Source organism: Malurus melanocephalus, unplaced genomic scaffold (genome assembly GCF_030028575.1).
Source record: "Malurus melanocephalus ecotype Western Australia unplaced genomic scaffold, MMel_1.1 scaffold_113, whole genome shotgun sequence".
NCBI lineage: Eukaryota > Metazoa > Chordata > Aves > Passeriformes > Maluridae > Malurus > Malurus melanocephalus.
In genome coordinates this window covers 417,775-434,527 of record NW_026623345.1, presented here as the reverse complement: position 1 = coordinate 434,527, position 16,753 = coordinate 417,775, and the positions used below count along the sequence as shown (strand labels likewise).

Genomic DNA, 16,753 nt, shown 5'->3' with positions numbered 1-16,753 from the left:
ACGGGGCGGGGGGCGGCGATGGCGACGGCGGAGGCGGCGGAGGGGCCGCTGATGCGGCGCTACGAGGGGGCAGCACGGGGCCGCGGCGTGGCGGCGGCCGGCTGGCGCGTCTGCTTGGCACATAGCTTCGAGGAGCTGCGGCAGCCCTACGGCGCCGGGGACGTGCCGCTCCGCGATGTCCTGCGGCACGTCGGCCTCGGCTTGCGGTACGGCGGGGGATGGAGGGGGCCGGGAACACACCGGGACGGGGGAGGGCGTCCCGCGGGGAGCATAACGCCGCGCCGAAGCCGCTCGGTGTCGCGGGGGGCTCGCTCCGGGGAGGCACCGGCGGCATCCCGGTGTACGGAGGGCAGAGTCCGGGAGATCACGGAAGGCCCCGGGCTGGCGGGAGCCGCCCTCCTGCCGCTCGCAGCCGCCGGCACCCTCCACCCTTTCTGGCGCCGGCAATGGGAGCACTGGTGCTAAGGAGCAACTCCCGGCGCTCGGGCTTCCCGAAACGGGGGGAGCTGGGACGACTGGGGGTATCGCTTGGGGATGGATGGGGACCCCCATCTCCCACTTTCGGGGTTCATCGCTGCCGCATCCTCCCCGACATTGTCCCCAGTGCTGACAGCTGGAGGTTAAACTGGGGCCAGCTGGGAGCGGTTTGGAACGAACGCTGTGTACTGTGGCAGGTTTGGGAACGGGGCACCTCTCCCGGCTTTGCGCTGGGATGAGCTGGAAGTAATGATGGAGAACACTCGTGCAAAGTGAGGGTGTTGTTTTAACCTTTAAAGCTGGAGTCCAAGTGCTGGCAGTGCTTGTGCACCAGTCAGTCTGAATGCTGGGACCGGTGACAGCGTTGCTTACTTCCTTGTGCTGGATTTATGTCTCCTGCCTCCATTTTCTGCTGGTGTCCTTGGAGTCTGGTGCTTGCCAAGCTGGTTCCTGCAAAGCTGGATGAAAGGGCAGATACTGGATTGCTTCAGGGTGCACAGCATGCTGGTCTGACCTGAGACACCCCGGTACAAGCCTGGGCATCGGGGAAGGGAGAGTGTGGGTCATGCACCGGAGATAAATAAAGGCTGCTGGAAAAGCTGCCATGGCAGGTTGGGATGAGCTGAGCATGTGGGAAAGCGTGAAGTTCTGGTGGGGTGAGCTGGGATGAGAAGAGATCCTGGAGAGGCTGCTCCTGCCCTGTTCTCATTGGAAGCTGGAAGTGGCTTGTATCAGTCTTAGGAAAAGGTCTTTGAGTGCAAGAAGCTCAAACGACTGCCTCTTCTGTTCAAGCTTAGGAGGTAATTTGGTTGTCACCTCTAAATACTTTCGCAAGGACAAGATCTTCCTTGTAAGGAGAGCCTAACCTTGAGAGCAGAGGACAAAGTGCTAAGGTGATGAGAWATACCTGTGTGGGTTTGAGTTAAAACCCAAGGGCAGCATTGTTGSCTGACAAAGGGCAGCCAATTCAGGSATTCAAGGCTGTATTGGAGGCTGCATGCTCCAAGCATTGGTGGGCATCTCAGTGTCTGCCTGACTGGAACAGCCAGTTCAAGGACACCTGGGTGCTGGTGCTGTGAGAGGAACCTGGAACGCAGTCCTGCAGTGTGGTGAAGCCCTGCAGATTGGCCTGCCCTTTCCTGAATGACTCATGGTGAGTGGCCCCTGTGCCACACAGGGTGCTCTCACAACTTGGCATGGCCTGATGCTTCAAGTGCAAAGTCACCTGGTGCAGGTGCTCACAGCCACCAGGAGCACCTTGGGGTCACTGCATGTCTTCAGCTCAGGAAATCCAGGACCTGCAGAGGAGCCATCACATCCTGGGTTGATGTGTCAAATCAAACATGATGATGGCTGCCCTCTTCTGCAGCACCAGCCCTTGATGCATGTGGCATGGCTTGGGGTGTTGACAGCCCTGGGGCAGGATTTTTTGATTTCAGGGTTTATCAGGGTAACCGTGGGGGACATGCATGTCTGGAAAGAAGGGACTGTGCAGAGGACTCAGCTGGGGCTGGCAAGGCGGGAGAAGAGGTGCAGGTAGGTTTCCACAGAGGTGGCTCATGTGTCCCGAGAGGGGTCACGGCATGAATCCAGATTAGCTGGGTAATGTTGAGACAGGTTTTAATTCCACTGCCAGTTTGAAGRGAAAGAAATGCCCTCCAGCCCTGAYGGTGGTTTTTTTTTGCTACGGAACACGAAGACGTTCTCCTGGTTGTTCTGCAGCCCTGGCAAGGCTGTTAATAGACAGCAATTGGGCATTGACCACTGGGCTTCTCTTCTTCACTTGCACAATTTTGGAGAAGAGTCTTCTCCTTTTTGCTAGGAGAAGAGTGTGCTACTGCAATGGTAAATTGACTCTGGTAGTGGCAGTAATCCCAAACGTTTTCCTAATTCGTGCTCCTGGAAAAACTGCTCTTTGAAACTCACCTGCTGTGTCCATTCCAAGGAGTCACAATGYCCCGCTAGGCTGTGCTGCAGCCACTCTGCCTGGGCACCTTATTTCCTGTTGCCAGAAGCCTGCTGGGTTGGTTCCCAGACGCTGGGCTGGAAAAGAATAATAATAATTTCCTTGAGAGAGAAGGAGAGAGAGCGCTGCCAAAACCTCGCCTTGGCAGGCTAAGGCTGGGTCTGTCATGGCTGGAGAAGAGCAGTTGCAGCAGATATAGCTGGAAGATAGAGGCAGGCCCCGGTTTAGGGCAGTCATGCAGGACAGGCTGGTTCTCATCATGCCCTGAACCTCTGTGAGCAAAATGTCCATAGACAATGAAACACAAAGCTGGGTCTGTAGAAGTGGAGAGCAGGCTGCAATCAGGTCCTGTGAGACTGCAATGCAGAAAATTTCACCCTGGAAGGGATTTGGGGACCTTTGATATTGATGAATAAAGTTGAATGCATAGTGAGCAGCCAAAAAGTCAAATGTGGGTTGTTTCTGCTGGGGAAGTGTAGTTGTAGGGGTGTCATGCAAGAGCCTCTCCCTACTGTACATGTACATGATGTACATGTCCCAGGGGGGTCTTGCTCACTGCTCATCGCCTGTGCTCTGCATCCTGTGAAAGCAGGAGCGGGACAGGCTGTGTGTGCCTGGTTGGAGTGGTTTTCTGCTCAGTATGGCATGGGTGTCTGCAGGTAGCTCAGGGAAATTGCCCACCATGGGGTCTCCTGTGCCCCCACCACCCAAGGAGCTGGCAGTTGGGTCTTGCCCGACTGTTTGCTGGGCAGAGTTCAGCAGCTTCTGGTCTGGTAGCTGGTTTCCGTGTGCTAATTGTCTTTGTATAGAAGGCTTAACTTGGGGCAGTTTATTAGCAAAAGACAGTCCTTTACGAGCACTGACTCGGAGCCCAGCCCTGCTGCTCTTGCCTGGAGTGGTGCTGGCACACCCAGCTGCAGGTGTGCCTCTGTTATGATGTCTTGATTCCCAGACCTTTGGGTGAGAAATTACGTGATGGGCAGTGCCTGTCTGCGCACCTGGTGTGCAGGTGGAGGCAAGTCCCCAGGGTCCCGCCGACTGCAGACAGCAACCACCACCACTTCCAGGGAAAGGCTGCCCTGTGCTATCTGCCCCTGAGAATGAGGCACAGGGATGTGTCAGTGCATGGCTATGGGGACATGGAGGGAGAAGAGCAAGGCTCTTGCCCCTAGAGCAGTGTATGGCTTCTCTGGGTATGTACCTCTGCTTCCAGGCCTTCCTTAGCAGGACGTTCTGCCCCAGGCATGGAGGTGGTGGTGGTGGTGGTCTTTGTGTGCATTCCCACTTCTCCGTGGATGTCTGGGAGAGCCTCCTGTGCTGCACGAGCTGGGAGCCCTGCTCTTGAGTTGTAGAGTGCTCTGTTTTCACAGTGTGCCCTTGCAGTCCTGAGCTACCTAAGCTCTGGCTGTTTGTGACTGCTGACTGATGTGTGCTCCAGGTGGACGACAGAGATACTTTCACCCCTTGTACCCTGAACACAGGGACACAGGTTCCTGTTGTACATCTCTACAAGGAGGGAAAACCCAACTTTGCTCATCCTGCCCAGAGACACTGAAAGGATGGTGTTGCCTGCTTCTTTCTTTTTTAATACCTCTTCTTCTCTTGCAGATACTTCAGGTGGTGGTTCAAGAAGACCCGCATAGAGAAGAAATCTGCCTTCATTGACCTCTTGTGTGCTGTTCCTCTGCAGCAGATCTATGGTCAGCCTCCACTTTGGGCGCTGGGGTGGTGCAGTGCCTAGTGTGTGGGATAGGCAGGGATTCACATGGGGCCATCAGGGTGCTAGATGGAATGTGTGAGTCAAGGAGCTTTTGGGGTGTGAGCAACATTGAGTGGTGTCCCCTCTAGAGATGCATGGGGAGGGTTTTTGAGGCAGATCCCACCATGGGGAGGAATGGGACTGCTAACCTTTGCTGTCTCTGCCAGGTTGTCCACTGGGCGGGATTGGAGGAGGCACCATCACCCGTGGCTGGCGGGGAGAGTTCTGCCGCTGGCAGCTGAACCCTGGCCTTTACCACTACGAAACGGTCATTGCCAACCAGGTACGGTCTGCAAGGGGAGTGAGTGGCACTGCAGCAGCCTCGGTGGCTGTGCTTTCTGACACTGGGCTGATCTCATCCCTGCTCCTCTCCTCCACAGTTCACGGTGTGCCTGCGGTGCAAGGGGCAGACKATTTACCAGCAGGTCTTGTCCGTGGAGAGACCCAGTGCCCTGCAGGGCTGGAACTGGGGCTACTGYGGCCACTACGCCTTTTACCATGCCCTGTACCCCCGAGCCTGGCTGGTCTACGAGCTGCCGGGGCAGAACGTGGTGCTCACTTGCCGGCAGGTCTCTCCCGTCATCCCCCATGACTATAAGGTGAGGAGCTGATGGCATCCCCAAGGACAGAGCTGCCTRTTAGCCGGGCTTTCCCAACATTTTCCGGTGTCTGCACTCAGCAATGGTCGAAGGCAGGGGAACCCCCACAGGCAATCGGGAGCTRGGATTGCAGCAAGGGATGCCTCAACACTGCTGCACTGCCCGTGCTGGCTCCCAGCCCCAGGCAAGGGTGGCAGCTGTGCTGCTGACACGTCTGACCTTCCTCTTACCCCAGCGCAGCACGTGAGCCTGTATCAACCTGCCGAGCAGATGAGTGATGAGACACGGGCTGAGCCTTAAACGCCGCTTTCCGCCTCTGCTGCCCGGCAGAGAGTGGTGTTTGCCAGCCCAGGGCTTCCTTTCTGAATTTTGCCTTGCCTGCCTCCCAAACTCTGCTGCTGCTCCTCGGCTTGGCACCACACTCTTAAGACTGAGTTATTATTCCTGGTGCTCTTGCTCCTGCTGCGTCCTGAGTGGTGTCCCCAGCAGTGGGGGAAATGATGTTTGGGCAGCTGTGCTTGGAGCACCAGCCCTGTACACAGCATTGTGTGTCTCTGCCAGGACTCCAGCCTGCCAGTGGGAGTGTTCATCTGGGAAGTGGAGAACGAGAGGGATGAGGACGTGGAAGTGTCCATCATGTTCACCCTGCAGAATGGCATAGGAGCGAAGGAGGACAGGAGCGGAGGGCACTGGAATGAGCCCTTCACCTTCCACAAGGATGRCGAGCGCGTTGCKGGAGTCCTGCTGCACCACTGCCCGGCTGTGAACCCCTTCACCCTGGCCATCTCTGCCCGGGAGAAGGTAAAGGGCTGGCCCTGGTGCTGGGGAGGTTGTGCAACCCTGCTGGATGTGGGGAGCGGCTTGCAGGCAGCTGGCAAAGGATGGGTGTGCAATGGGCTGGGACTGGCACTGGTTCTCAGCATTTGCCTGACCCGAGGAGTGAGGATGTGGCTTCTGTGAGGGCACCCTCTTTGGGGGTGCTGTCAGGAGAMCASCTGAGGGTGAAGTTTGTGGGACAGCAGATTGGGTTGAGAGTTGCTGGGCAGCCRTGGRAAAGTGAGTGTGGTGTCCYGGTGGTGGTGTTGGGGAGTGGAGAGCATTAATGTTCTCCTCCAAAGCAGCAGCCCCTGATGATGCTCTTCCCTTCCCCAGGCTGGCACAGGAGTCACCCATCTCACAGCATTCAATCCCACGGGATTGGGTATAGAGGTGTGGCAGGACCTCCTGCGGGATGGCAGGCTGGATTCACCCACCGGTGAGTCCCTCCATCCTCTGTGGGACGGGTGGAGGGGGAGCAGGGGGAATGGGTGACCACGCTGGTTCTGGGCACCCAGGCCAGGGCAGAGTTCCCTTCCTCCAGCTTCCTTGGTTGGTAGAAACTGTCCAGGATGCTGTGGCTTGTTCCCAACTTGAGGCTGTATCCATACTTCCTGTTGCTTCTCCTTGCTGTGGCTCTCTCAAGGTTGTTCATACCACTTTTGGGCTGTTCTTGGCTATATCAGTTACACCTGCCTGTATCTCATTAGTCTGTTTGTGGTTCCCACTGAGCTGAAATTTCTGCTGAGTAGTCAGGGTGCTGCCCAGCCACCTTCCTACAGTTCCTGTTGCCAGATGAGCAAGTTGCCAGATGTCAGATTTGTTCAGCAGGCATTTAGCAGTGCTCCAGGATTAGTGCTGCCATCGTTTGCTGCCCTCTTTCTAGTGTACCTGTTCTCTGATGATCTCTGGTATTCCCCTGATAATTCTGCATCCATCCTCAGCTCTGTGCTCACTTTCTTGGGAGGAGCCTTTAAGCAAGGTGGTGTCTCTATAGCCTTTGCTGCTCCCATCCTGTTGCCATAAAAGGTGACTACCTAATGTCTGCCAATTTTTAAACAAGGATGACGCTGACAAACTACTGATGCCAACGCTGGGTCTTTGCAAAATTTCTTGAGGCTTAAATTAYGTAAATGAAGTGTTTACTATGTAATTTTTTCCAGAAAAATAAGCTTCCTGCCTAGAGGTACTAAGAGCTCTCCAGGCTATTGGGATGTGGTTTTCCTTCATGCATGCCAGACATTATCATAGTCAGGATCTGCGCTTCTGTTGCTCTAATGAGTTTACCTTGTACACATGTCAGAACCAGCATATAATTACCCAGCTGCCTCAGGGCTTTTCTTAAACACCAGCATGGCTCAAGCACCCTGCAAAAAAGCTGGAAACAATGACTATCCCTAGAAAGTTGCATTGTCTCTGAGTGCCATGCAGATACAGAGTCATGGGACGCTCTGTACCTTCCTTTCATGCCTGGTGGCTTTTCCTGCCTGATTTGTTCCTGTTCTTGGATGACTGAATCTTTTTAACCATTCCTCCCATGGAAGGTATTTCTTTTCCTGGGGCAATATTATCCCTTGAAGCCCTGGGGCTTTACCTTCCAAGTTGCACAAGGGGCTTTGGTGTGTCCAAACAGTTTCATCTCCCTCAAGGTATGTGTGAAATTCAGTTACGCCCCCATAGGTCTTCCTTGGTTGCTTAAAAATATATTACTTTTTCCTGGCAGGTAAAAGCAGCCCGACAGAGAAGGGAGAGGTGACGGCAGCAGCAGTGTGTGCCAGCTGCAAGGTGCCTGCCCATGGGCACAATACGCTTGAATTTGCCCTGGTTTGGGATATGCCCTGTGTTCACTTTGGCTCCAAGGAGAAGTTGCACCTCAGGTAGGTGGGTTATCTCCAGTGGTGTTTGGCTCATGAATCTAAAACCCCCTTTCTCCTCTTTCCTGGCTTGTGTACCGTGTGGGGAGCCTTGTGCAACCCATTCCCTGTGCCTGTGGCCCTGCCAGCTGAAGGAGGGGACCCTCTGCCCAGCCCCTGTTCTCAGTGTCCCTGCAGTAGCAGTTGAGTTTTTCTGCTATTCACTGCAATCCTGTGTTCCTCTGTGGTGTCCATGTGGGTTTCCCAGCTGGAGCCCATGAGGTGCCCACCAAACCCTCACTTGGCAGGAGGTACACGCGATTTTTTGGCAGCGAAGGCAATGCTGCACCTGCCCTGTCCCATTACGCTCTGACACACTACAAGGAGTGGGAGAGGAAGATCGAAGCATGGCAGAATCCCATACTGGAGAACAGGTATGGCAGATGAGAGCACCTTCCCAGTGGCGTCCTGGGGTTGGCTGCTGCAGGAGCAACACCACCTTGACCACTGAGGGTGAGTTTCCCTCTTTCCTGCAGCCAGCTGCCTTCCTGGTACAAGTCAGCCCTTTTCAATGAGCTCTACTTCATGACGGATGGGGGGACCGTGTGGATGGAGGTGCCCCCGGATTGCTGTGCTGAGGACCTGCAGGGGCCAGCAGGGGCTGGACTCTCACATCTCGTCCCTGTCCTGCGGGAATACGGAAGGTTTGCTTATTTGGAAGGTAACTCACAGGGATGAGAGGCATTCTCCCAACTTAACCCCTTTCATTACTGTAGCCATGTGTTTTTAACCTGCCATGGGGATGTTTATTACAATCCAGTGTCTAGGAAGCAGTGGTGTTCCCAGAAAAACCCCTTGCAACCCTGTAGGTTACAGCATGAGGTGTTCCTCAGATCACTGGTGCTTTGTGTAGAGAATGAAACCTCCTTGTGACAGGAGTCCCTGCCTGTGCTGGGAAAGATCCCACTGTCCTGGGCCACGTGGAGGGAGGAGCTGCCCCCCTTTTCCTGTCCCCATGGCAGGTCMCCTGTCCCTCACCATCTGCCCTGTCCTGCCAGGCCAGGAGTACCGGATGTACAACACCTATGATGTCCATTTCTACGCATCCTTTGCTCTCGTCATGCTGTGGCCCAAGCTGCAGATCAGCCTGCAGTATGACATTGGTGAGTGTCCCCAGAGACCCTGCCTTGGTGCCTGCTCAGGGCTTCACCTCAGGGAGAGATGGAGGRTTTGGGACAGGKCCTGCTGGACAGACCTGTGCCCTGGAGCCAGCATCCACCTGCAGCTGCTCTGCTGTGCCCCGCACTTTGCAGCCCCCARTGCTGCTGCCTCAGCATCTSTGTGCCCAGCACTGTGGGTGCCTTGAGCCATGTGAGGGTGCACAGCTGGTTCTGCCTGCCCTGGGGGAGCCCCTGGTCTTCCCAGCTCGGTCCTTGCCCCTTGCAGGGCAGACACAGAGCTGTGTGCAGACCCCAGTGCTCTGGCTCATCTTAGTGGCTGCTTGGTGGTGGTCCAAACGGGTGCGGAGCACAGCCCTTTGCTGGGCTGTGGAAGGGCCAAGTCCACTTGTGTCCGTTCTCAGCCCTTCCTTGAGGGGGTGGTGACAGTTGCATGACCCCTGCTRAGGCGAGGATGGGGAGTAGCCTGCTGTCCCCTCAGCCCTTTGCAGAGGGCCGTGATCCTGGAGCCCCAAAGGGCAGTCTGCCATGCTTGTGGCCCTGCCAGTTCCTGTGCTTCAACCTTTCTGCTGCAGTTCTTGCTGCCTTTCTAACATGTCTTGCTCGGTGTCCTCTGCAGCTGTCACTGTGGTCAATGAGGATGTCCAGCCCCGGCAGTACCTGATGGGTGGTCAGACAGCCCAGGTGAAGATGAAGAATGTGGTGCCACATGACATTGGGGACCCAGGTAAGGGGTCTTTTGGGCCTATGGAGGGCAGAGAGGATGTAAGGCTGTTCACACAACTCTCTTAGGGTAGTTTACTCCCAAGCTGTGGGAAATAGGTATGGTGCATGAAATACACTGTTGTCAAGCTTGGAACAGGCTGTTGGAAAAGTTGTGGTGTCACCATCCCTGGAATATTTAAAAGAAGTGTAGTTGTGGCACTGAAGGACATGTTTCAGTAGTGGACTTGGCAGTGCTGAGAAGTCTTTTCCAACTTAAATGATTCTATGATTTTGTGTTTTCTGGGAGTGGAAAGCTGGATGGTTTGGGGTCGGGATGAAGACTGCGTTGCATGGAGCTTGTACAAGGGAGACAGAAGGAAGTAGCAGGAAGGCTGTTCTTGCTAGAGATGGCACAGGGTATAACATTATTTCAGTGCTGTTTGATCACAGCACCATGGGGTTTTTGCTTCCATGCAGGAAGGGGGATGTTTCTTGCTTGCTGCCCTGCTGCATCTGGTGTATCCTTGTTTAGGTGACGAGCCATGGCAGCGTGTCAATGCCTACCTGATGCACGACACGGCTGACTGGAAGGACCTCAACCTGAAGTTTGTGCTGCAGGTGTACCGTGACTACTGCCTGACACAAGACTCCCTGTACCTGCAGGACATGTGGCCAGTGTGCCAGGTACTGGGAGATCAGAGCATGGGGCATCACCCTTTCCCAGTTCCCTCAGGAGCCAAGAAACATTATGAGAGGATGGATGCTCCTGAGAATGTTAGGGGCTTCCAGGCTGTAAGGGTTGCATGACCATCTCCTGCCTCTCCCACAGGCTGTGATGGAGTCAGAGCTGAAGTTTGACACGGATAATGATGGGCTCATTGAAAACGGTGGCTTTGCTGACCAGACATATGATGCGTGGGTGGTGCATGGAGCCAGGTGAGCAAGTGAGGCAGGTGTGGGTTGGACATTGGGGCTGTGGGGTGGGGACGTAGCTCAGAGCTGGGCCTTTGTATCCCTTTTGTCATGGAGCTCTTGAGGTGTCCCACATTGCTGATGCTTCTCTCCTTTGGTTCCGGCAGTGCCTACTGTGGCGGGCTGTGGCTGGCTGCCGTCTGCATGATGTGCAAGATGGCAGAGGTGCTTGGGGATCCTGAGGTCCGGCAGAAATACCTGGACATCCTGAACAAGGGCAAGGAGGCGTTTGAGAGGATGCTCTGGAACGGTGGGTGCTCACTGGTGGGGAACCACGCTCATGTGGCCACGCATCCGTTGTGGGGGTGGCTCCTCCTTTGAATCATGGGGCCCTTGTGGGGAATGAGGGAAGGAAGGGAGATGCAGCCCCTCTAAGTGGACAGGAAGGAGCAGGTGTTAGGGAGGGGGCAGGTATGGGAAAGGAGGAAGAGTTGTGGGAAAAGCAGCTGTGCTGCTGCCACACACACAGGGAGGTGTGTCGGGAAAACACATACAAGCCTGTATCCTAAACTATTGTTTTTAAACTGTTTCCTGCCTTTTCCAGGAAAATACTACAACTATGACAGCAGTGGAAGTGACACCTCCAGCAGCATCATGTCAGACCAGTGTGCTGGGCAGTGGTTTCTCGGAGCTTGTGGTCTGGACCAAGGGGAATTGGAGGTAAGAGAAGTGGCAGCCTGGTGTGGTTAGGGTGAGATGGGATCTGTGGCAGGAGGGAAGCAGCAGCAGGGCTGGCACGTGTTGGGTGTAACACCTTAGGGCTGGTGTGGGGTGCAGCTCCCTGCTCCCCCCACTGTGCACACTCCAGTGGAGGCTGTTGGATACAGTAGAATCCATTTTAAACCAAAATGCTCTCACAGAGAGGCCACGCAGCAGAGATACATAACTTCAGTTAGCTTTGGCCCCACTAGGGTTTCCTCTGGGCAAGGTGCTGTTTGTTTAAAAATGGTACAAGAAAGCCTGTGAAACATTCTACGTGTTATTTGCAGTCTTAAAAAATCCAAAATTAATGTCAGAGGGAACTACAGCTTATTCAGGGCCCTAAAGTCTGTTGCTCTTCAGCTGCAAGAGAAGAATTGACTGCAGACTCTCATCTCTGGTGCGATGGTCAGAGCAGCTGCTGCAGTACCTGGAAGAGAGATGGACAGTGCAGAACCCTTGGGTTATTTATGCCCTGTGGGCAGTTGCCAGAGCAAAGCTTTCTGGTGGAGATGGAAAGGCAAATGTCTGAGCTGAGTGAAGGGAGGAGCATCTTTGCCTGTGGGAGGGTGACAAACCACATCAGTCTGTTGGCAAATCATAGGGGAGCTTCAGGTGACTTAACCTGGTCATTCCCGTCTCTGTTTAATCCAGTGTGGGATTGGAGCTGTGCTTGGGGCTCCAGGCAGGATCTCACCCAGCCCTCCAGCAAAATACCCAGAATCTGGCCTGCCTTTCCCCAGTCTCAGACTGCTGCTGCTGAAGGTGGCACTTCTCCCTGCTCTCTGGTGAGCTCTGAGCTGACTGGAGGTGGGACTGGTGAATACCTCTCCTCTGTTCCTGTAACCATCCAGGGGTTTTTCCATGTATTTTGATCCATTGCCTGGATGGCATCGTTCCTCTTGGTAACCTCATTGCCRTGCCCTTGCTGTGTGCGCAGGTCAGCAGTGCACAAGTCAGAAATGCAACATAAGAACAGCCTGTGATGCAATCCTGAAGAAACTGCCCCAAAAGCTTCTGTCAGAGAAGGACACACCTGCCCTTTGCTGATTGCTGCAGCACTCCCTGAGCTTATCTCCAGAGCCACACTGGGGAACAATGTCTGCTGGGATGCTTGGTTTGAGCATAGAGAGATGGGATTTGCTGCTTTGCCTTGAGTCTGCCGAAACTGCCAGGTTGGGCTGCCCAGACTCTTGTGGCAAGGTCCTGCCTGGTGTCATCCCAGCCTCTGCTTTCCCTGGCTCTGGTGTCACTGGACTGAGAATAAGTGTCTGGCATGTCCCTGGGCTGTGCTGATGAGGCTTCTGGCTCTTGCCTCTCTTGCAAGTGATGACCATAAACCAGATAAGGATGGTGTGCTTGGCCACGCCCCCAAAGCAAAGCCCCAAGAGATGGGGAAGGGGCTTGGCTAGGGTCTGTGGGTGAGAAGCTGTTTTTAGAGATGCACTACTTGGATGAACTGTCAGCCTCCTCAGGAGGAAAGTGGAATGTCATTCAGCATCTTTCTGTTAAGTACTTTGGCACTTTTTTTCTCTTTTTGGGAAAAGAGGCTTTTCACTTCCACCTGTTACTTTCTTGAGGATGGAATTTGTTGCTATTGATCCAGTGAGCAGTGTTGCCCTTTTCCTCATGGAAAATTTAATCCAGCTCCAGACTCAACCTGGGTCCATGTGAGCACTGAGCCCATTCATCTGTGTCCACACAGGTTTTCCCCAAGAGCCACATTCTCAGCGCACTCAAGACCATCTTTGAGAAGAAYGTGCTGAGCTTTGCAGGTGGCACCATGGGAGCAGTGAATGGCATGAGACCCGACGGCGTGCCTGACACCTCCAGCGTCCAGTCCAACGAGGTGTGGATCGGCGTGGTCTATGCCCTGGCTGCCACCATGATCCAGGAGGTGAGTGGGGATGCTGGTGCTGCACTCCCAGCATGTGTTCCTTGCTGTCCGTGGATGTGCTGATGGTCCTCTTCCCTCTCCCGCAGGGGCTGGTGGAGGAAGGCTTCCGTACGGCGGAGGGCTGCTACAGAACAGTTTGGGAACGGCTGGGCATGGCTTTCCAGACCCCCGAGGCCTATCGGGAGAAGAAGGTGTACCGCTCGCTGGCCTACATGCGGCCCCTCAGCATCTGGAGCATGCAGCTGGCCCTGGAGCGCCGGGCTGGCCAGGCACCTGCACCTGCACAGCCCCCCCAGGGCCCCACCCAACCTTGAGCCTCGTGGCACCGGGCAGGGCACGGGGTGCATCAGGGGCGGGGGGACTGCAGATGGCAGGCAGGGATCCTTCCCTCCCGCTCTGTGCTAGTACTCACATTGCTGTTTTCCTTCCCTACCTCCACTACATGCCCTTGACCTCAGGGGGCTTTCAGCCGCTGATGCTGAGCACAAGGGGGGACCAGAGGTACGGGGAATGTCTCCTCAGAGGGGGATAGGTTAAGGAGTTGCTGCTGGAGCCTGTGCCTCCCCTTCCCCATCGCTCAGGGCTGTTGTAGCCTGCCTGTTCCCCAGCCATCCCAAAGTGCAGGTGGTACCTTGTCCCAAGGCACAGGAGACCTSTCTCCTGCCGTCAYTGGGCTGGGTAAAGTGGGGACCTGCCCTGCAGGAAAACCAAGGGTGTGGGTGAATGTGTGTGTGAGGATCTTGGACTGGTGCACTCAGGCACACGGATGCTGTAGTTGTCCTGGGGTGACACTGCACATACTGACTGGCTCTGCCCCAGGAAGGCCTGTGGCAGATACAATCCAGATACAATCCCCAGGGGAGACCCGGCCCCCTGGATGGTGACAATCTGAGCCCAAGAAGCAGGTCCTGGTCTGGTACCATGGCCCCCCTCCCTGCTGGCGCCGGGGGCAAGCAGTGGAGCACATTGAAGGGGATAAATCACTTCAGTTCTTAATAAATCTGTCCACCTGTCTACTCTGCTTCTTTGGTGTCTTCTTTCCAGCAGGCCGAGCCAGAGGAAGAAACCCTTTGAGCTCCTGTTTTCCTTCTTGGGTTGTGCTGGAGGGCTAGGGGGGGGCAGGGAGGGGACGAGCCCCAGTGGTGGCTGGCTCTTGTGGAGTTTTGTCAAAGGGAGCAGGATATGCCTTACCTTCACACTAGACCTGCTTCCGGCTTGGCTCCTGGCTTTATTCTGCCTTGCAGGCAGCAGAGGCGAGAGCATTCCTCCCGAGAAGGCCTCTGTGGGGAGCAGTTGAGCCACAGGACTAGGGGCCCTTGACTAAATTGAGTGCCCTTCTGCCCAGGGCTGGGCACCTTGGCTTCCTTTTCCTTCTTTCTCTGTCGCTGCAGCATTTGAAGGCTGTACCAGCCTAGTCTGGAAGAGAAAGAAGGGAGGGAACTCCCCCGCCTTTCCTGCTGTGCCCCCAGACACACAGATTTCCCTCGACAAGATAGATGCTCTGTCCCTTGCAGGGCGAGAGGGACACTCCAGTCCTACACTGCAGCAGGATCGTCTGCCTGCAGTGGGAGTAAAACAACTTGAACAATTCCCTATTCACAAAGCTACCAGCAGTGAAGGGAGAAAGGGATATCATACTGGTTGTAAAATGTGTTGAATAATGCTGAAATGAGTTGGACTTGTCAGTCCCAAAGTTACACACCCTGATAGTGATGTGAAGATGTGATAGAACTGGCAAAGAACCAAATAAGGAACCAGGCAGTGATACTATCAATAGTGTATCAATCAGCTGCTGAGCTGACACTGCGGACTTTTGGCACAAGCCTACTCTAGGGCAGGGTCTTCTGTCACACCCCTTCCCCACAGTGTGTGTGGAGATTCCTCCCACACGTGGGGATGCCCCTCAAGGTCACTCCTTGAGGCTGAACCAGTGATTYGCCCACAGTCAYTGGTATGGGTGAGTAACTTCAGGCTCTACTTTGTAATTGGTTTTGGTAGCTTTAATATAATTAATATTGCTTAAAAATAGTGAATCATACTGTAAAAAATACAGCTTCTAATACRTAGTAAATCATTCTTATCACGGTACTTTTGTCTACTTACCATAGTAAATAATTAATTTTTATAAAAATGTATCTGGCCTGCCATCCTCAATCCTGTGGTACTACGTTGTACAAAGTTTCTGTTACATCTATATAATCCTTTAGGCATAAACCATTGACAAAGTCAAAGACTATGTTTGGATCCAGCTGTGCCCAGACTCTTCCATGGGGAGGATTTTAGAATGCAAGGGAGTCCTTTTTGAACCTTGTGACTCGTGGGAGGCCTTTTCAATGAAGTTTGTCTGAAGCTCCTATTCTGCCTCTMCCAGACACACCCCATAACCCCATGTCTCACGTATTCTCCATGTCCCAMGGCAGGAGCAAATGTGTGGGGCCAGTCTGTGCCCTCAGTCAGGGCTCCTGTGGGTGCCATGGGGTATTTGGGGTACCAGCTGGCACGCTTCCCCCTCCCAACATGAGCAGGGGATCACTGGCACTGCTGTACCTGAGAACTGCCAGTGCACAGTGAAGCCAAAGGTGGGCTGTCTCTTGGCACCAGRGTGCTGCTGCRCTCCTTGCAGGGGTGACACCAGGATCTGCTTGTTGGTGGCTGCCACTGCAGTGTGGTAGGAGCCCGAGAAGGTCCCAGATGTGTTCAGGGTGAAGAGGGTCATGTAAGAACCCAGCCCTTCAGGTGACCTTGGGCTTGTGTGGGTGGCTCAGTGAGTGTCGAGGCACAGTCCCACTTCCAGCCTCCCTAAGCAATGGGATGCCCATCACATAGCACAGCCCCTCTGTGTGGCAGCTGGGACAATGGCATGGGCACCAGCTGGGAAAGCACCCCTACCTCTCTGGGCAGAGCAGGGCAGAGCTGGGGGTGCTGGGTACACCCCTATTGCAGGGGTAGGTGACAAAGAGTATCCCCAGGGACAGCACAGGCAGAGCTGGCAGCTCCATTGATCATTTACACTGCAATATGTGATGGCATGGCATAATGTGGACTGGCATGACACAGCGTGGCACACCTATAACATGCAGCCCCTCAGGCACCAATTCTGCATGCTGGGATGGCACAGGACAGCTCAGCATTGCACAGAGAACTATGCAGCACAGGAATGGCACAGCCAGGGTGTGCCGCCCCTCACCCTGCACCCCAGGACAGCACAGCACAGCACAACTCAGCATGGTCAGACTCTGCCCCAGGGCTGCCCTCACCTCCCTGCATGCAGCATTGTGGGGCAYGAGCAGGGCTGGGGAGAGCAGCAGCAGCAGCAGCCCAGGGTCCCCGTGGACACGGTGGCCCTGCACGCCACCAAGGTTCTGCTCCTTTTATAGCAGAGGGGGCGGAACCTCTTGCCAAGGCACACCCATGAGGTAGAAGAGCCCCAATCCCTCTGGCCAGTGATGAAGTCTGAGAGCAACAGTGGGGGAGATGGAAGGGAAGATGGCCTTGGCAAAAGGTCAGAAGGGCATTAAAGATATCACAGAGAGCACAGGGGAGGTTTGGGGATGTTATAAATATTCTGATAAAATAATTGATTTAATAATATAAAACAGTTGTGGTTACAAGTAGAAAATTGTGAAGTATAACATATGGGAGTGTTAGAAGTGCTGCGTTTAAAATACGCAGCCATACAACCACCCCCCAAGTAGTTCCTGGAATTCCTGTCTTTTTCAGGAAACTTTGGAGACTGTCATGCACACCAGTTAYGTGGACTGGAAATGTCCCACCCTTCCCATCTAGATTCACTATCAGGGATTCCAGCCAAATTTGGAAACACTCAGACCAT

General features: G+C 54.5%; 1 protein-coding gene across 1 annotated transcript; it reads left to right on the top strand.

Annotated features, from left to right (window-relative positions):
• Positions 1 to 3: 3 nt before the first annotated feature.
• Positions 4 to 13,937, top strand: GBA2 (glucosylceramidase beta 2). Its single transcript, XM_057369577.1, has 17 exons — positions 4 to 206; positions 4,052 to 4,143; positions 4,370 to 4,485; positions 4,583 to 4,801; positions 5,363 to 5,602; positions 5,954 to 6,056; positions 7,341 to 7,494; positions 7,779 to 7,904; positions 8,007 to 8,191; positions 8,529 to 8,633; positions 9,268 to 9,375; positions 9,886 to 10,037; positions 10,183 to 10,289; positions 10,433 to 10,575; positions 10,870 to 10,985; positions 12,730 to 12,921; positions 13,008 to 13,937. The coding sequence occupies exons 1-17, from the start codon at positions 19 to 21 to the stop codon at positions 13,233 to 13,235; spliced, it is 2,574 nt and encodes an 857-aa protein (XP_057225560.1). The 5' UTR covers positions 4 to 18; the 3' UTR covers positions 13,236 to 13,937.
• Positions 13,938 to 16,753: the final 2,816 nt, after the last annotated feature.